The 17,891-nt window shown below is 39.2% G+C and overlaps 1 protein-coding gene across 4 annotated transcripts in view; it reads left to right on the top strand.

The window, feature by feature from the left end:
- Nucleotides 1-17,891, top strand: part of FAT3 (FAT atypical cadherin 3) — a 378,200-nt gene that overhangs the window by 250,034 nt on the left and 110,275 nt on the right. For all 4 annotated transcript variants that reach the window (XM_088522315.1, XM_088522316.1, XM_088522314.1 and 1 more), the window contains exon 4: nt 7,216-7,277. In XM_088522315.1, coding sequence (XP_088378441.1) covers nt 7,216-7,277 — 62 coding nt within the window. The remainder of the gene's footprint in view (nt 1-7,215; nt 7,278-17,891) is intronic.

The following is a 17,891-nucleotide window of genomic DNA, read 5'->3' as shown; positions in this document are numbered from 1 at the left end:
AGAATAAGCATCAGAAAAGGCAAACATCCAGGAATATCTCCCTCCTGGTGGATTTTGCATTTGTGGTTCTCCAAGCTCATAAACTCATCTTTTTTATACATCCACACATCTTTAAAATAAGGCATGTTTATTGAGAGTATGAGCATTGCTAAGCATCAGAGCAAATACCCTTTTGTAAGTATGTATTTATTAACAGTTTTTAACATTCACTTTATTGGATATATGTAAAATGTCAAAATCTTATGTAAACATACTCAAGCATTTAACTGTATTGTACAGAGTATTTGTAGATATATTTATCTTTATATAACAGTCTATCTGCCTAAACACACTCAGATATACCATTTGTTTTAGGACTCTTCTGTCAAAGAAGAGAGCCAGCTGAAGTTAGAACATGGGTAATACTCAGCTGGAACTGGGTTGTCATTTGGTCACTTTAATTAAAGCATAAAGGACAGAGTTATTCAGTGGGTTCATGTTTGTCCATACGTCATCACCATTTCTGACTCCATGGTCAGAGATAATGACTGGAATTTCAAAAAAAAATCAAGGTTATTTTGTACATGTGTTTTGGTGGTTGCCATCCCAGTGAGCAGAGACCACCTAGCTGGTATCTGCTGCTCTTAGATGCAGCTCTCAAATGCCTGTTTCTCCAGGGATTTATGGAAAAATGCAAATGCACTTTTGCAGTTTCATCCTTTCCATATCCCTTGGTCTGTCATGCTGTCCAACACTTCCCTCTCATTTTTTCCCCTCTTCTAAGATTGAAGGTCTGATGCAGTTGTACCAGCTTTCTAAGTGGCAAGACAGGCAGGCAGAACTAATCCGTTATGTTGCTCCTCACACTAATGTTACAGTCCTTATCTACCATCTTAGGAAAATGTAACTGCTCTTTTGGAGTGAGTTTCAGAAGTTCATGAAAAAATTTGGAGAACCGAAATAAAAGCCTAGAAACATTGGCCTATGTGATGTTAGCATTAGGAAAAAAAAAAAAAAAAACAAGGGAAAAACAAGGGAGAAAGTACCCAACGTTACTAGGGTATAAATTAAGTCTGATGTACACAGTCTGCTCTGATTTGCTGGCTTATAATATGTAATTAAAAAATATTCATGTTCAATAAATACAGATCCTGAGATCACAGTTCGGCCCACTTCATTTTTTTTTTTGCATTATTTCCCCCTTCTTCTGTTGTCACCTTTGCTTTAATCAACATCAAGTTCACCTAAGATGTGAAAAGTCACTATTTGCTTTCCTTCTATCTGTCTGCTTTTCGCAAGATTCTCATCTTGCTTGCATGCTACCCCCATCTTTTTTGACAAGTTAATCATAAAAAAGCATAAACATAAGTATCTCTGTTAGCTTTAGGCCAACCTATAAAATATGTTTACATTTTCAGTACTTTATAGTGCAAAGTTTGATAAAGATTGGCAAAAATGTGAAAATTTAATTTGAAGTTTGGAGCTCTTCAATTGGAGTTTAAAGTTTGGATTAAATGACAGTATCACAGTCTTCCGAAGAAGGAATAACTTGGATATACAAATGCAAATAGAGATACTGAGCTTTTTGAAATGGAAGGCGCTGACCCCAGATTGCATTTGAATATAAATTTGTTTGCTTTGCTTTGTTTATGTTAAATAAGTCAGTAATTTTCTGTTGGTTTTTATGCATTTTTGAATAAAAGTAAGAAATGCAAAGATTGCAGTCATTTGAGAGGGATTCCTAGCGAGCATAAATTTGTGTAGCTCCTTTGATTGCAACAAAATTGCTCTGCATTGAGCCTACTATCTGCATTTCATCAGAGGGTAATATGTGCTTTGTATTTTTCTCAGATATAGACACTTGTATAGCCATATGTTTAAGCACCCAAGCAGAACTACTATTTAGACAACAGACAGTATTTCACAAAAGCCCCAATTTAGAGAGAGCATTGTGTCACTTTCAAAGAGCTAAAACTACCTGAGGTGGCACCAAATAACGTAACCAAAAAGCTCCCTTTTTTGAAGGTTGTTCAAGGTTGTTCACATTATTATTAATAAAAATATAGTTTTCTAAATTGCAAAACTGTTTTAATACGGAATTGGTCTTATTGATGAATTCATAACTATTCCAACTCTTATGTCGTCTTTAATCTTACATATACATGTTCATGCAACCACGAGTACACACATCTGACTAATTCTAAGAAATCAGACCTATGGCCATAATGTGATCAGAAAAGTAAGCTAGGTTTCCTCATTTGCTCTCAAACAACTGCATGTTTCACCCATTGCAAATGTGAAATAATTTGCATGAGCTTTGATCTTGTCACTCAATTCATTTGATTTTCTCTCTTTGCATTTATGAAGTGTTGAATCCATGTGCACAAGAGTTAGTGCTCAGTGTTGGTCAGGGGCCTTCATCCAATGATCGGGCTCTAACAACTGGTGAATTCTTTCCAAGATGATGTATTGGCTGAAAACTATATAGGCTGGTGCTGGTTAAAGTGTCAGGATTCCTGAGTCCTGGTCCCTTATTCCATGGGGGCTGCATCTAGACGGTAAGGCAGGACTGCTCTGTAGCACAGCCCTCATCGCAGGCTCTCTGGTCTGGCGAATGCAGAGATGGGATGAAAGACACTCCCGGTCCCTCTGTGTCCACATGCTGAGTTTTCTTTTGCAGAAGAATGACGCAGGAGGGAGTGATGGTCTCATGCAGGGGACAGTGCGGTGTTGTAAGGAGGTTTCTCAGTCAGGGCCAGCCAGCAGTTCTTATCGCAGTGTCCCACAGTTAGATAGGACCTGTCATGCAGGGTGAGCTCATAGAGCTTCCCTTATTTCCCAAGTCTGGAACACAAGCAGAACAGCAACTGTTCATTTATTTAGGGTGGGAGAAATATTCCAATACCAAAAGTAAAAGGATTTGCAGAAAAGTGAATTATTGAAAAACATATGGTCATCTCCAGACAGAAAAATCAGATCGAGGAACGTTCTTGAGCTTCTGAAGACAGCTGGATTATGTAGTTTCAGGAAAGAATCTGCTAGGATGCAAGGAGAGAGGATGTTTTGAGTCATAAGGTCAAAGAAAAGAATCACATAATCTTGTTTGTGAGCATCCGATATCATGGAAGCTGTCTGGAGCTGCAGGTTTCAGCAAGGCCTCCAGCAGCTGTGCTGAGGGAGCTGCCCTCCTGCCCACTGCATCAGAAGCTCAAGCTGATAGTTTTACTACAAATTAACTTTTCTAGTTATTTCAGTTTGCCTGTTTGCTTTCATGGCTATACTTAAAGAATCATCAAAGCTGTGATGATTCTTCATGATTACTGTGATAAATATCTTCGGCTCTTAACAAGATCATGATGCTACCTCATAAATTTGAGAGAAACCATTTGAGAGGCATGGAATGACTTCTGAGACTAATTAGTGGTTGTGGCTGTTTGGTGATAGCTGCCTGGTCATGGATGCCTGGTATTCCCGGGTGGTTGTGGACAACTGTCCGTATGTCCATATCCGGAGGAACTACCACACGTACTGAAGATGGGAGAAAAAAGATCATTTTTTATCATTGGCTCCCTGTGATTTTATATCATTACTTGCAGTGTAGCCAAAATCTATCTTCAACATCATTTCCTTGGGCATGTTTTCCTCTTGGAGATATTTTCTTTAGATAATATCTTTTGATAACAACAGAGTATGAAGATTTAATGTAGTTGGAGAAGAACCAAAGTTGAGGTGTATTCTCTTGAGCAAGGCCAAGTTTCTTCTTGTCCCTGGATCTGTAATATAATGTTCTATATCCTGCTAAATATTACACCATTACGCTTTTATGAGATGGAATATCGAATACAGGTGGCACACATCACAGTTCTCATAAAACACATGAAATTAAACTGATTTCTTTGAGGCTGGTCTGGGAAAGTGATGTGGAGTCCTACACATTACTGGTAACATTATTTCTGTTTTCAGTTTGGGTGATTTGTCATAAGCAGAATTCCTTGAAAGGCACTTTTATAATCTGAAAAGGCCAGGTTCTAAATCATACCAATGCATCGCCATAATTAAATAGATATTATTATCAAGTAGTTGAGAAATTATTGTATCCATGTGTGCTTTTAAACACTATTGTTGTATAGCGTGTATACACTCAGTGCATATGCATACCGATATGTGTATTGTCTCAGTAGTAGAATGTGTATGAAAGCGAGCGTATGCGGTGGGGCCACCAAGAGTGTTGGATAGGAGAGTCCTGCAGTGTACAGGAGCAGAAACCAGAGAGCCCAGGGCTGTACACACAAATGACCAATTACTTATATGAAATGTTACTTACATAGAAGCTGCACCCAGTTGGTAGTATAAGTAGAGCGTCTCCAGCAGGTCGAGGGAGGTGATCCTGCCCCTCTACTCAGCCCTGGTGAGGCCGCGTCTGGAGTATTGTGTCCAGTTCTGGGCTCCACAGTACAAGAGGGATGTGGAGCTGCTGGAGAGAGTCCAGCGCAGGGCCACAAGGATGATCAGGGGCCTGGAACATCTGCCCTATGAGGAGAGGCTGAGGGAGCTGGGCCTGTTCAGCCTGGAGAAGAGAAGGCTGAGAGGGGATCTAATCAGTGTCTGTAGGACACTCCTGTTCCACAGGAGCTTAAGGAAAAAAAAAATAACAGTGAGGGTGACAGAGCACTGGAACAGGCTGCCCAGAGAGGTTGTGGACTCTCCTTCTCTGGAGATCTTCAAAACCCGCTTGGACGCAGTCCTGTGCCACGTGCTCTAGGTGTCCCTGCGTATGCAGGGGGGTTGGACTAGATGACCTCTAGAGGTCCCTTCCAACCTTAAGCATTCTGTGATTCTATGATCCTATGAACTGTCTTTAAAATATACATAAGACTGTAGGAAAAACAAACCATCTGTGCAGGCACCGTCCCTCAGGATCAGGTCTGATAACCGGTATTGTAGAGCTGTGTATAAAGGCATTGACTGTCAGTAGGGCGGTTGTGTTTGGTCTAAGGTTTTGATGGTTATGTTTGATTGCTGTAGTTACCTGCCTTCAGGACTGACTGTTAAGATCCATTACATTTGAAATATGTACAATTCTGTCATAGGGACTTGCCGTATGATTGTACCCACTTAGTAGGGGATTCAGTTCTGCAGGGGTGCAGACCTGCTGTTTAAAAAGCTCTGGACTTTTCCTCTGAAGAGGAAAAAGGGAAAAAAAAAGTGTTACAGTAATGCTTCTGAGATCATTTTTGTTTACCAGTGTAAAAATAAGTGCTGTCAGTTAATAAAATTCAGTTTCAAATATTACCTCTTTGTTTTCAAAAGAAATGTGAAACCCTCTCTGCATGGTTACAGTGTTTGGGCATTCACTAGTATTTCAGCGAGGTCTGAGTAACATTTAGCAAAATGATGAGCACACTACACGTTCCTGGCTTAAGGAAAATGTTAATTTAGTTTATAGTAGTTTACCAGGGAGGAAGAAAGTGGAAGATTTTGGAAAAATGATCATATTCCTTCCAGCGATGAGACCATGCTTGACAAATATACACAGTGATCATGCAAGTGACAAATGGGGCTGTTTAAAGCCATGAAATATCTTCTTGATATTCACTTATCACTTTGTTGGGGACAAACTGCTTTCATAATTAGGAACTTCCCTGTATCTCCGCATTTTCTTCACACATGGGGGTCTAGTGTGAATGACACAAACTCTTCATCCTTGCTGTCCTGTCTGTTTAAACAAATGTAATGGGTATAACCATCCCATATGTTGTGACTATTTTGACTAATTATAATTGCTCAATATGGGAAATAGCAAGTGCTTTTATTTCTTAGCCTTTTGCCAGCAACTGATTTTCTGATACAGAAATAGCACAAAGATTTTCTCATGGTCCAGTTAGTTAGGTTTCTCCAGCCTCCCCTAATGTGTCATTTCCTTAGTCTAATATATCTCAGAATGAGGCTTAAGTGTGGAGACACAATTTAATTTTCAATGTTCAGCTTGTCCCATAACTCCTAGCAGTATTTCCCCATCTTTATTGAGAAAATTCTCCCTCATCTCAAGAAAAGAGTTGGGAGTCATTCCCCCGAATACATGGCAACATTGCGTAAAGGGCTGTAGGTGGAGAAGCCTTATGGGACTATGGGGACTATTATGTAGATGTAAGATGCAGTTACTACTGAATGGATTCATCATGGATTTAGGTGTAGGTGATTGGCTGGTCTGATTAAATAAATCTTATAGATAGTCCAGCGAGTATCACCTTTCCTATCTTCTTCAGTAGTCGTAGAAAGGAGGAATTCTTGAGAATAACTGTACATTGGCATTGTCTTCCCAAAGATGTATAATACATACCCCCAGCAAGAGCTGCTGTGTTTATGTTCACTAAAATCTGTCACCAAAAAAAGAAAAAAGAAAAAAAGCACCAAATGCATTTTCCTATTCAAAGAAACATTTTGTATAAGGGATAACTCAAATGACCTTCAAATCTCTACTGAGAAAAAAATAAAAACAGTAACTATTTTTATAGAATTTCTTTAGAGAAATTTGGAAGCATTTCAATTTCTTTCCTTAATATAAATCTCACAAGAGGTTAATCATTTCTGAAAGTGCATTGCTTAAGAAAAAAAAATCTTGATCATCTTCATGTGGAAGGATACCTTATTCTAAAGAATCAGTTTGAACATGGAACAAATTGATGAAATTGTAGTACAAAACCCTTAATGCATTAGAATGATTACATTTGGAAATCATTATGTATACAAGTAGTTATTACAGAAATAGCCTTCTTTGTCAAGTATTCTTGGCGTAGAAGTAATCAGCATCCTTTCCCATTAATTGTTTGAGAACTCTGAAATCTTTAATGAGGTTTTTACGGAAGGATTTCAATCAAATGCAAATGATTCACTGAAGCACTTAATCATAAGACAAATAGTGATTCTTTAGTAAGGGTTTTTTTTTATTCACTGTAATAAATGTAGCATGTTAACTGTAGATATGCAGCTAACAATTTTTCAGTTAGTTTTTTTCATGGTATTTTTCTTTAAAGACTCATTGTTAGTCAGAAAATCTCATAATGGCAGTGCTGTGAAAGAAAATGCTTGACAGATGTCAAGAAGTCTGTGCCTGATACAGCTTCAAATAGATTTTTTCCCTTTGAGCATTCAAAGAATGAACTTGTTTCTTATGGTCAGTAGAGACATATATTTTTCAGCAGATATTGACAATCAAATATTACCCTTTTTCTACAGGTCTGATTACAACAACAGCAAGAAAATTGGATCGGGAACAACAAGCAGAGCATTTTCTGGAGGTAAGATTAAGTGGAGAATATATGTTTAAAATCATTTCCTATTCCAAGAAAGTCTTTTCCCTGGACGTGTGAAAGATTCACACAAAGATGGGAATTGCTGGATTATACTGAAGAAATAATGTACGTAGCAACTCATGAGCACTTGAACAATAAAAGAGATACTCAAAACATTTGTTTTCCACCTCTGATCTTATATCATAGCCCATCATAGCCCTTGACTCTTAACTCTTTCCTTCTTTCCCTGTTTTGACAAAGGTTTAGAGTATTTTGGAGGAAAAGGACTTGTTTTTTTTTGGTTGGTTCATTGGTTATTTCTTTTCACAGTCGGTGACATCTTCTCCTAAATATCTCCGTTAATTTGTGAGACCCTTCCTATGCCACCATTTCTACAAAGACAGCACTTTATGCACACTGAGTAATCCAGAGGTTGTGGATGGATCTGTTTCCAGTCTCTGAAGTTAAGCCCCAGATCAGATCTCAGATCTATCATAAAAACTATTTTTCTGTTTTTTACAGTATCATCAGAATTAAAAGTTTCACTTACTGAAACTACTAACAACAGTTTTCAAGTAAAATGTTGCCATCTAATAAGGGTATCTATCTCAGTTATTTTCTAGACCTAATCTATTTTTACATGAATGTTTTGCTTTATAAATAGCTCGCATACACTCATATGAATGTTACTCATGGAGTACTATACTTGTATACTACTGGTTTTACCACATGAGTTTTCTTTCACATTGCTCTACATTGTGGTGAATTTTCTTCTTTGGATAGAAGGTCCTGTGTTCTGTTCTCTTGTCAATTTATGAAGTAAAGAATAAAAAAGAGAACCATATTGTCCCACGTAATCAGTCAATTCTACTATATATTTTAGGCAAATGCCTAAAATCTGTACAAGTTAAAGATATATTTGGACATACTGCATATCAGAAAAAAAAAAGTAGTTCACAGTTCAATTACTATTTGTGATTGAAAAATACAGCAAAATATACTTTTGGATATTCCATGGTTATTTTTGTTTGCTAGAAATTCAAAATGATTTTGGCGTAGTGCAGAACACAGTACAGAGGGTTAATTTGTTACTTGACCTGCTAATTTCTTTTCATGATAGTTAACTCCATAGGCAAGCAAGTCTTTTCAGCTACTAATGAAATGTTAACCATTGCTGCCTCTTAGAAGACAAGTTACCTGGTACCAACCCACATAAACTGCTGCTGTTTCACAACGAAGCTCTCCAAGGCGTGTGCCATTTTTATGACACTCTCGAAACATTTTGTAAAACGCTGGGCTCTCCATGTGTGTAATTAACCCCCTGGGGAGGCTTTAATTGCTGAGACAACCACAGTCTCCCAGGAGGACAGTGTTTCCCTTCCAGTTTCATTTCCTACATTTCCTCCAGTAGAGCCTGCCTGGGATGAAAGGGGGTAAATCTGGCTCCCTTTGAAAAGCTCTGATTAGCACCTGACCTGTGCTCCCATCTGCCTAGTGCATGCCTGAGACATTGACAGACCCTTCCCATATACAACTTTTTAATTATTTTTAATAAGCTTGTCTTTTTCCTACCTGAATTTGACAGTGATGCTATATCCATACTTTCCAGTGCTTACTAAGCAAATTCTACTGGTAAAAGTATTTGCATCTCATTCACAAAGGTTGAACAAGATGGTTTCTAATCTGTCCTAATTTTGCATAGTGCTATTACTTGTTTTTCATCTGGATGTCTCCTGTTAGGGACTAGTGAGATGCAGAGCAGCTGTGTCTGTCCCACAGTAAGAGCAGCTAAGCTGGTCTCAGCATCCCTGCAAGTAGTTGGAAAGATGGGACACACGACGAGGAGCAGGAGACCTCCAGGCAGCCTCGTGTAAGGCAAAGTGAGGTTCCTCCAGAGTCAGTCTGGTGGCTGAGGATTATTTAACACAGCTAGAGCACATGCAGCCTGTGTTGTGGACCTGCGTGTGTGTTGTCTCAGGGTAAGTTTTGGGTGGTTTGCTGGTCTTTGAATGGCCAGAACTTTGTGTTGGGAAGGTTAGATTAGCTGCAGTTAGATGGGACCCCTTCATCGCCTTGATGGTTTTCGAGGTTAGTGGTTTTCAAGTGGCGGCATTCCTTGGGCACCCTTGATGATGGAATAGAGCCCAGGCTCCTAAATCATTCAGTCAGTTTTGAAAATTGTAGCCATAGCATCTCTCCATTCTTTGACACGATGCTTAAGTTTTGCACTGTAGATTTATTTATAAATCCTAATGTTTATCATTGTGCAAAACTTATCTCATTAGAGGCTCTATAAAGAATTAAAGTAGTTGCTAATAACCAAGGTCAGAACTTTGAACCTCTTTAACAATGATAAAACAACCAAACACAATAGGTTTAAATAGGTTTAAAAAGACAGCCTTAACCTTCTAAGGTTCATCATGTACCATCATTGATGAGGAGAAGTGAGAGCAGAGCATTGACTTAGCGCTGCTATTTTTTAGCCAACTTAGTGCTATCAAAATAGTAATTGCCTCTCAAGTGCCTCACTTTTGCAGTAAATCAGTATATACAAGCCATATCAATCTGCCTGCTGTGCTGCTCGGGAGAGCTCTGAGAAGGATGTCAGTAACAGTGCAAGGGCTTGTAAGGAAGATAAAATTTGTATATCTGATGTAAGTGTCAAAATGACATGGACTGAATGAAGCATATTGGCATATTGGTTTCTGTTTACTGCAAGTACGCTAATGGAGGAGGCTCTAAGCTGTGTTACATAGTGGGTATTTATAAGCAGTAATTAGAAGGACGCATAATTATCTGCTGTAATTGTAGCCTTCTGAAAAGAAATCAAATTTCCACTCATTTTAATAGGAAGTTGTAATTGTAAGGGGAAATCTGATGGAAGCAATATCATTTTCCATTTAGAATTTGATCTGGAACGTCACAGGAAAGGTGCGGCTGGCAGCTTGGTGACCACGGCTCTCGGGGGAAGGAGGATGGTGTTTTGAAATGCAGGGTTTAGGTAGTATTGCAGCAGTGCCTCTCTGGTCTTCCCACAGAAACTGTGCCAAGGGGTCAGCATTGCCCCAGCTCGCTGCATCCTGGCATCGTCCTCATTTTTTTTTTCCTAAAGTCTCCCATGCAAGAACACAGTAGATACAACCTTATTCCACTTCTGAGCGTATTCGTTTGGGCTGCAGCCTTCACTGTTGGTGATGCCCGAAGTGTGTGCTGCTTTCTCAGAAACTTCAGTGTTTTCTGAAGAATATAGGCAGCAGTAGGGCAATATGTACTCGTGTATTTTCTACAAAGGAATTTTAAAAGCTGAAGTTCTCTGGGTTTATGTGGCTGAATTCTGTTTTTACAGAACGCCTGTTGTTTAAATCCTGGCTCACAAATACACATAAGCATTTGTTCATAGAGCTTTAGAAATACCTACATTTGGCAAAGAAAGGTGCATTTTTCCTTGGTGATATACTAATGATTGGGGTAAAAGTTGAACATTTTGTCTGAGATTTAAATCTCTTCAAAGGCACATGCCTTTCTTTTTTATAACATTAGATGATTATTAGATGATGCAAGAGAAATTAAAAAAATAGGCAGACTAGTATTCCCAGCTTGAATTTAAAATTCTATGCTTTCCTATGTTTTCCAGAAGTAAGAAAATAAGTGATCTGTTTTCATTATTTCAAGGATGCCTAAAAGGAATTTGTAGTGGAAAAATAAGCATAGGGAGAGCCGCTTCGGAAGAAGCAGTGAAAGCAACAACAGGATGTCAGGTTTGCCTGGCAACACTTTGAACTTCAACTGCGAAGGGGAGAAAAAAGCAAGGAAAGGGAAAGGAGAAGGGAAGCCTGACTTTAAAAAGGGAAGAAAGGAAAGAGTCCCTAGAAAAGACACGCGGGTCGTTCTCAGCCTGTGCCGTCCTGGGGGCCGGGTGACCTCGGGGGACAGTTGGATGCAGTGGTGGAGAGGAAACCAGTGTCCACAGCGTTTCATGGCACGTCCTGAGGATGCCACAGTGCAGGTTTCCTCCAGGGCGTTCAGTCCTTCAGGAGCTGCTCTTCTGCACCAACGTTCTCCAAAGGCAGGCGCTGCATTTGCCCTTTCCTTCCTGATTTGCTTTGTTTTGTTCTCTTTCGTTTTTCCCTTCGTTGAGTTGCTGTTTTCAGAAGTGGTCAATAACTTTCCACAGACAGGAGATGACCTCAGGTTAAAACTGTCTTTCGGAGCCAGATTTACATATGACATTGCCCACTGCTTCTCGTGTGTATCGAGGCATGAAGTCTTACACAGCAGAATGAGGAGGAAAGCTCGGTGTGATTACGTCTGCCTGCAGTGATAAGTGGCCTCATAGATTGGGCTATCATCTCCAAGTAATGTGACCCAATAAGATGAAGAGTTAGCAAGTCCATCCTTGGAAATATTGCTAGTTCAATTGCTAACCGAGGTTGCTCTCTGTGCAAAAGATATGAACAAGAATATTAAATTGCAAAAGAATTAAGGCATGATGGTTTTGTAGAACATTCTCTTTTCTTTGATTATTATAAATTTCAATAGCTCCCAGATGTTCTATTATTTTAAATAGCGACTTGAGAATAACATTGATGAGAAAGCCTAAGCATCAGAAAGACCGAGTTTAATAACATTTTTCTTCGTGCATAGGGAACCTTAATTTTGTTTTGTTATTAAATAAATCATAAAATAATAATGAGACAAAATGAATGTGAATTAAAAAAAAATCTCTATTTAAATTCATTAAACTTCTGTGTGAAATTCAGATACTCAATGAGAAATGTCCACACAACTGTAATGACATAACCAAAGGTGAAGGGTGAGAGTGGGGCTGTGTGTATCAAATAATAGTATCTCTGATGCTCAGGTAGTTGTTCCATGAAACGCCGATAGCCTTGAGAGATGAAATGTCCTACAAATGTCCATGAAACTGCCCCAAAATGTGTAGACTGTAGTCATCCCTGAGGATGCTTTGCTTATTTTTTGCCTCCTGTTTATTATTGGTTTCAATATTTTATTTTTTAGGTATTGTTCATCTAATTCTTTAGCCATCTCAAGACTCGATTTCCTTAAAAACGTTTTAGACATGTTATCACCAAGGTGATGTCAGGAATACACACACACACACTGATTGTTCAATTAGTGCCTCATTTATATCCAAAATACCTGATTCTGGCCTCTGTTGGAGACTGCATTAAATGGAAAAACTTAGGCTTGTTTGGTTAGTTCATTCTATTGATTCTGGAGACAAATAGTAATGAAGAAAAGCAGTCCTCTCTTCTAGGCTTAGCGAACTTCCTACAGCAAAAATCCTCAAAGCTTGACATGCAAAACATGGATATTTGGCAGGTACAGAAATAAGAGTCAAATGTTTTATAGAGTTTTTTGTAAGCATATTGTAAGTTTATCTTAATTTGTTTTGTGTTTCTTTTTAATTTTATTATGAAAAACAAAAGGCATAGTTCATTTATTGTTTGATCACTGCTTAGCTCATAAAAGAGATCTGATTTTTCTCAGTTCACCAATATATATGATGACAGATTCAGCATCCACACTGGAATACTGTCTGCCTTCCACAAGGTTATAATTCATTGGACGTTGAGTTTGTGTAGGAATGGCCAGGGAGGCGTTGTGAGTATGACCCAGGTTTTAGTACCTAGTAGTCTTTTAGATAAAATGTTACGGTTTTATCCACTATAAAGGTACAGACAATTCTGCAAGTACTAATTCAGGTTCAGATTTTGAAGAGCTCTACAGATGAGAGTTGTTTTAGACTGTTGCTTTGGTTGACGCCCTGTTCCCTACCAGAGCTGTGGAGTCTCTTTAGAAAATCACAATTCTGGTTGCTTGGGCTTGGTCTTGTGTAAGGAGCGATTTGCCTGTGTCAGGAGTGTGCAGAGGGACCAGAGCTTGGATCACTGACCTGAGCAGTCAGTCATGAAATGAAGAAATCAAATTCCACAAAGCACAGTGCTGTAGGCTTTTCCGTGCTGGGAAATCGAATGGATTCCTTTAGGATCTTCCTTTGGACCCACAGCAATCCAGCAGCAGGTCTTGGCTTTAAACGTCTCATCACACGCGAGCATGGAAGGAGCTGCTTGGCATATAGGCTTCACGCCCTGGGAAATCAGGCATTTCCCATCTCTTTTGAAGGCACATCAGAAAAGATGGAATTGTGCCAAAGAACAAATCCCGCCCGCAGGCTGCCACCCTGCAAAGCCCTCAGCATCTCCTGGGAGCTGAGACATGTGCCAGTGTTTTCTGAACCCTCTGGACCTAGTTAAGATTTCAGTGCACTCAGCATTCCATAGCTGCGAATCCAGCAGTGCCAGAAAGTCACGTTTTGCCGTGGTCACTGCATCAGGCGAGAGCGTGTGACACAAGCTAACGCTGCGGGGTGGGGACGTCTGACCAGGCTCTACAGCAGTTTGATTTAGCAGTTTATAGAGAAGGGCAGATTGGATTCCCCATCCACAATGACCAGGACAGAAAACATTCCCACGTCACCTAACACACTTGTCGACTTAGAGCTTCACTATTCTGGTTAGACTTGAACTTTACATCTCTGTAGATGGAAGGAGAGGTTTTATTTCAACCACACTGAGTTTGCTGCAGTTTTTCCTTCCATTTTTAGCTTTCCTTTAACTTACTTATGTCACTTTTAACAAAAAACTTCCATGTCTTAGTGGTGTTTGAAAGTAGATGAGTTAATATATGAGATAAAAGCAATTGAAAATGGACCAAACACCTCTGTCATCTGTGTGCTCAACTAGGGAATGGCAGAGCATTGGATCAGTGCAAATGGGATGGAAACGTATTATAAAAACACCAAGCGTTATTGTATAGTCTGAAAAAGAGCTCTGAACCCATGTGTTAAATACACACTTAAGAGAGTTAGAGAGTGAGGCAGAGAAAGATGTACTAATGGTTTTCCTTCTCATTCTATAGACCATTTCTTAAAGGTAAGCTTGTGTCGGCAAGTTCTATGGCTAATTTATACCAAGTTCTTTTCTGTCAGGATTTTGGAGTTCTTCTAATGTCGTTTTCTTTCTGATGAATTAGCTCACAGATTAGCTCAGGGTTCACAGGTTCTTACTTCATTGTATGTTTCTTAAGATCTGTAGCTCCTTTTTTTAGTGATTGGAGCCCACCTACCAAGGCCAAATTGGTTTGATATATCCTGTCACGGTGTCTCCTGAGAGCCCTGTGCCACGCTCCATGCTCTGCTGGACAAAGCGGCATTGTGAAGGGCATCCCGGTTTACCAAACCTTCCCGTTTGTTTCATGAATGTACCCGTGTTTTAATCTGCTGGAAGAGCAGCAGGAGATCTGTCGCATGACTTGAATCTGTTCTCGATGTGGAGAGTCTTTGTGCTGTCTGAAGCATGTCTGTTTCAGTGCTATATCATGTTTTCTGTGGCATTTACAGGACCCATCAGTTGCCAGCCTGTTAATTCATGTCTGTAAGTGTGTAGGCACATGAGCATGCATGCACACATACATTTTGTGGATGTCTCCATTTTCTGGTTTCCTAGCTAAGAGAGAACTGAGCATTTAAGGCAGGAGAGCAGCTTCTTCCTTGCCAAGAAATACATTGCATCCACACTAAAATCCTATCTGAGCACAGTGCGAATTTTCTTGGGAAATCCTCATATATATGTGTTAATTGATTCAGCATTTTAAAATGTGCATTTAAAAAGTGTGCCCTTGCAGAAATTTTGCATCCATTTGTCTTTTTTTTTTTCTTTCCCCTGGATGATCTACACTCAATTCTTCATAACTTGTGCTTGTTATCTCTTTGGAAAAGAGAAAAGTTTATTTTAAGGTATTTTTCAAAGCATCTTTAAAATTCCTCCTATGCTGCTAACCTGCCTGTCACGCAGCACCAAATCTAACGACTCTGCAGGCAAATCCATGCGAACCCGACCAGGCCAGTTCAGCCGTCTGCAGCCCAGTCCTGCCGGGTCAGGCCCCAGCAGGCAGCCCTCCTTCACACACCAGGCTCTGCAGGAGAGTGCTTGGGCTTCAGAAGATCCACGGATGAAACCTCAGAAAGGAGAGAAGCTAGAACTACCCTTCCTTTTGGCGAGTTCTGTCAGTTTTTATTATCTTCCGTAGAGTGTCAATCTTCTTTCTCCATTAGAGTTAAATCATCCTTATTCCTGAGCTCTGCTCCTGTGAGTCTGCGTGTCTGGTATCACATAATCCAGGTTTTTTGACACTTTTATGTTGCGCGTGTGTATGTGCCCATCTTGCTGATGTTCTTCTTCTCTACAGTCTCATAATTTCTAGTGTTGATAACATAATAAAAGCTTCTTTCCCCAAAACTGCCCCCACTAGGTCAGATAGTTGGTGAGAATTTCTTCTTTATCTGGTGTTCCTGAGATATACTGTAATTTTCTTTGAGTCCCTAACATCCCTTACAGCTTTCTCACTATAGCCTTTAATGCCCTTCAGTGCCTCATCTTTCCCTCTTTATCTGTTCTTTTATCTGACCAGATTGTCCCCTTTGCTGCATAATCCTTTAACATTGTGTTTGAGCAAAAAGACATAAAAGAAAGGGTAGGAAAATAGCATTCAAAAACATGGGGTTCTGCATTTTTAAAAATTTATTTTAAAATAATTTCTTGTGGCAAAATGCATTTTTATGACATGTAGAGAAATAAGATTTGAGTATTGAGCATAATTTGTAACATGACACAATTTGAAGTATTTACTAGAAGCCTGGAGGTAAGAAAACCTCTAATCAGGTTGAGAATCAGTTTAATAAGCATATTTGACACCTTTTTTTTTCCTCCCTAAATACATTATCATGGAACATAAGAATCTTAATGCTTTTCTTATCTGACTTTCAGATTGATAATAATCAGAGACCAAACAATTCTTTTGCTTTTTATGAAAATTTGATTTAAACAGAAAAGCATAAAGGCCCTGAAGCATCAAGTGCTATGAAATCTCCCCTCAAAAGCAGTGTTTTTTTCTCACAGACTAGCAAATTTCAGTTGTCAGGAAATAGATTAATCTCCTCATTCCGAAATGCAATATTGCTGTTTGCTAACCTCATGATACAGAAAAGTTGAAAATGTTATGCTAGTTCTAGAGAATATTTTGTGTTTTGGCAAAAAAACAGCACCTTCTTTGGCAAGGAATATTCTAAATATTGAAAAGCAGGGATTAATGTGAATAATTGTTTGAAAAAATGTCAGAATCAAAATAGTGTGTTATTTTTTCTCACATTCCCCAGGAAAGTAAGAAATGCAAATATTATTGTATTAGACAATTTATGACCTCAACTTTTCTGAAGAGCAATAAATAAACAAAATCTGAAGATCCAATAAATAGTTTAATACTTTGCATCACAGCCTCAAATGTGTTTGTTTTTCTTTGAGATTTGAGATTTTCTTTTAACTATGGTTTAAATAAAAATATGTTCATAACCTTCCAGGCCAAACAGCTATTTTATAGACTTATTGGGAAAAAAAAAGAAAAAAAAAAAGAGAGAGATATTAAAGATGAGGTTTTACATTGGCATGGTTTAAAATAAAACAAAAAACATGGCCACAGTTCATAAAGCACTCAACAAATTTCCACAAAGTCACAGGTTTTAGCCAGCACACCTGAGCTGAGCAGAGGCCGCGCTTTGCCGTGTGGCAGGTGTATGTGTATACCTATATGTGCTTCATATAGCTATGTCCTAATGGTGTGGAGTGAACGCCGCTGCCTGGGTGATGTGGATGACAACACGAAGGGTGAATTACACGTCCCAAATGAAGTCCAAAGCCAAAGGAATAAGATCGTTAGCTGATGGGTGTGAAGTTTCCTTCAATGTCGTCCTGTCTTCATGCACCAAACCCTTTTGTTGGATGGGCCTTCACAATCCTCCCACTTTCCATATGTGTTGCAGCTTTGGCCCTTTTCTTTCCTATGGAATTAGCTGCAATAGTAAAGCCCAGCCTATCATGTTCTGTTGGCATTTACCAAGCATATCCACAGTTAAGGATCTTAAAGTGTTTTTTTGTTGTTGTTGTTACAAACCATTGCATATAGCCCAACTGTACAAAATCATTCTAACCTTAACCGTATTATCTCAGCAAGGAAATGATATTTGATAAAGTAAATAATATTTGTTTCCAAAGTCTTCTCTTCAGGCATTTAATTCTCATAATACCCAACTTTCAGTGTGAAAGTATCCATTCAAATATGTGGCTTTTTAATGACATTGGAGGCATACAGAGGAATCTGGTTTTTGCAGCACTTCTGGGCTGCCTGGTGATAGATCTAACCGGTGATAGCACGCCGGATTTTCAGTAAGCTACTGAGCTACTGAGGGAAATCCTTGCTGCTGCAGCATGGTGCTCAGCATGAACTAATCACTTATTCTGCTTCTTGGCAGAGCAAATTACCCTACTCGGAGCAGTTGGCTCTTTTGAGGACCTGAGTTGGTTCTTGCAGAGCTAATTTGGTCTCCCTTCCCTCCCCTCCGCTCTCCGTCTAGACAGGGAGCCATCTCCAGATTTTGTAGCTTGAGAACCCCTCCTGTTTCTCTGCTTGTGCAATATGCTCCATTAGCCCTAAACATCAGTAGCTCAATGAATTACAGGTTCATGCTCTATTTTCTAAAGTTTC

The sequence above is a fragment of the Tinamus guttatus genome, unplaced genomic scaffold (assembly GCF_059628265.1).
Source record: "Tinamus guttatus ecotype Peru unplaced genomic scaffold, ASM5962826v1 Tinamus_guttatus_pri_ptg000150l, whole genome shotgun sequence".
NCBI classification, from domain to species: domain Eukaryota; kingdom Metazoa; phylum Chordata; class Aves; order Tinamiformes; family Tinamidae; genus Tinamus; species Tinamus guttatus.
Note: the sequence above shows the minus strand (reverse complement) of the source record. Positions and strands in the feature narration are given on the sequence as shown.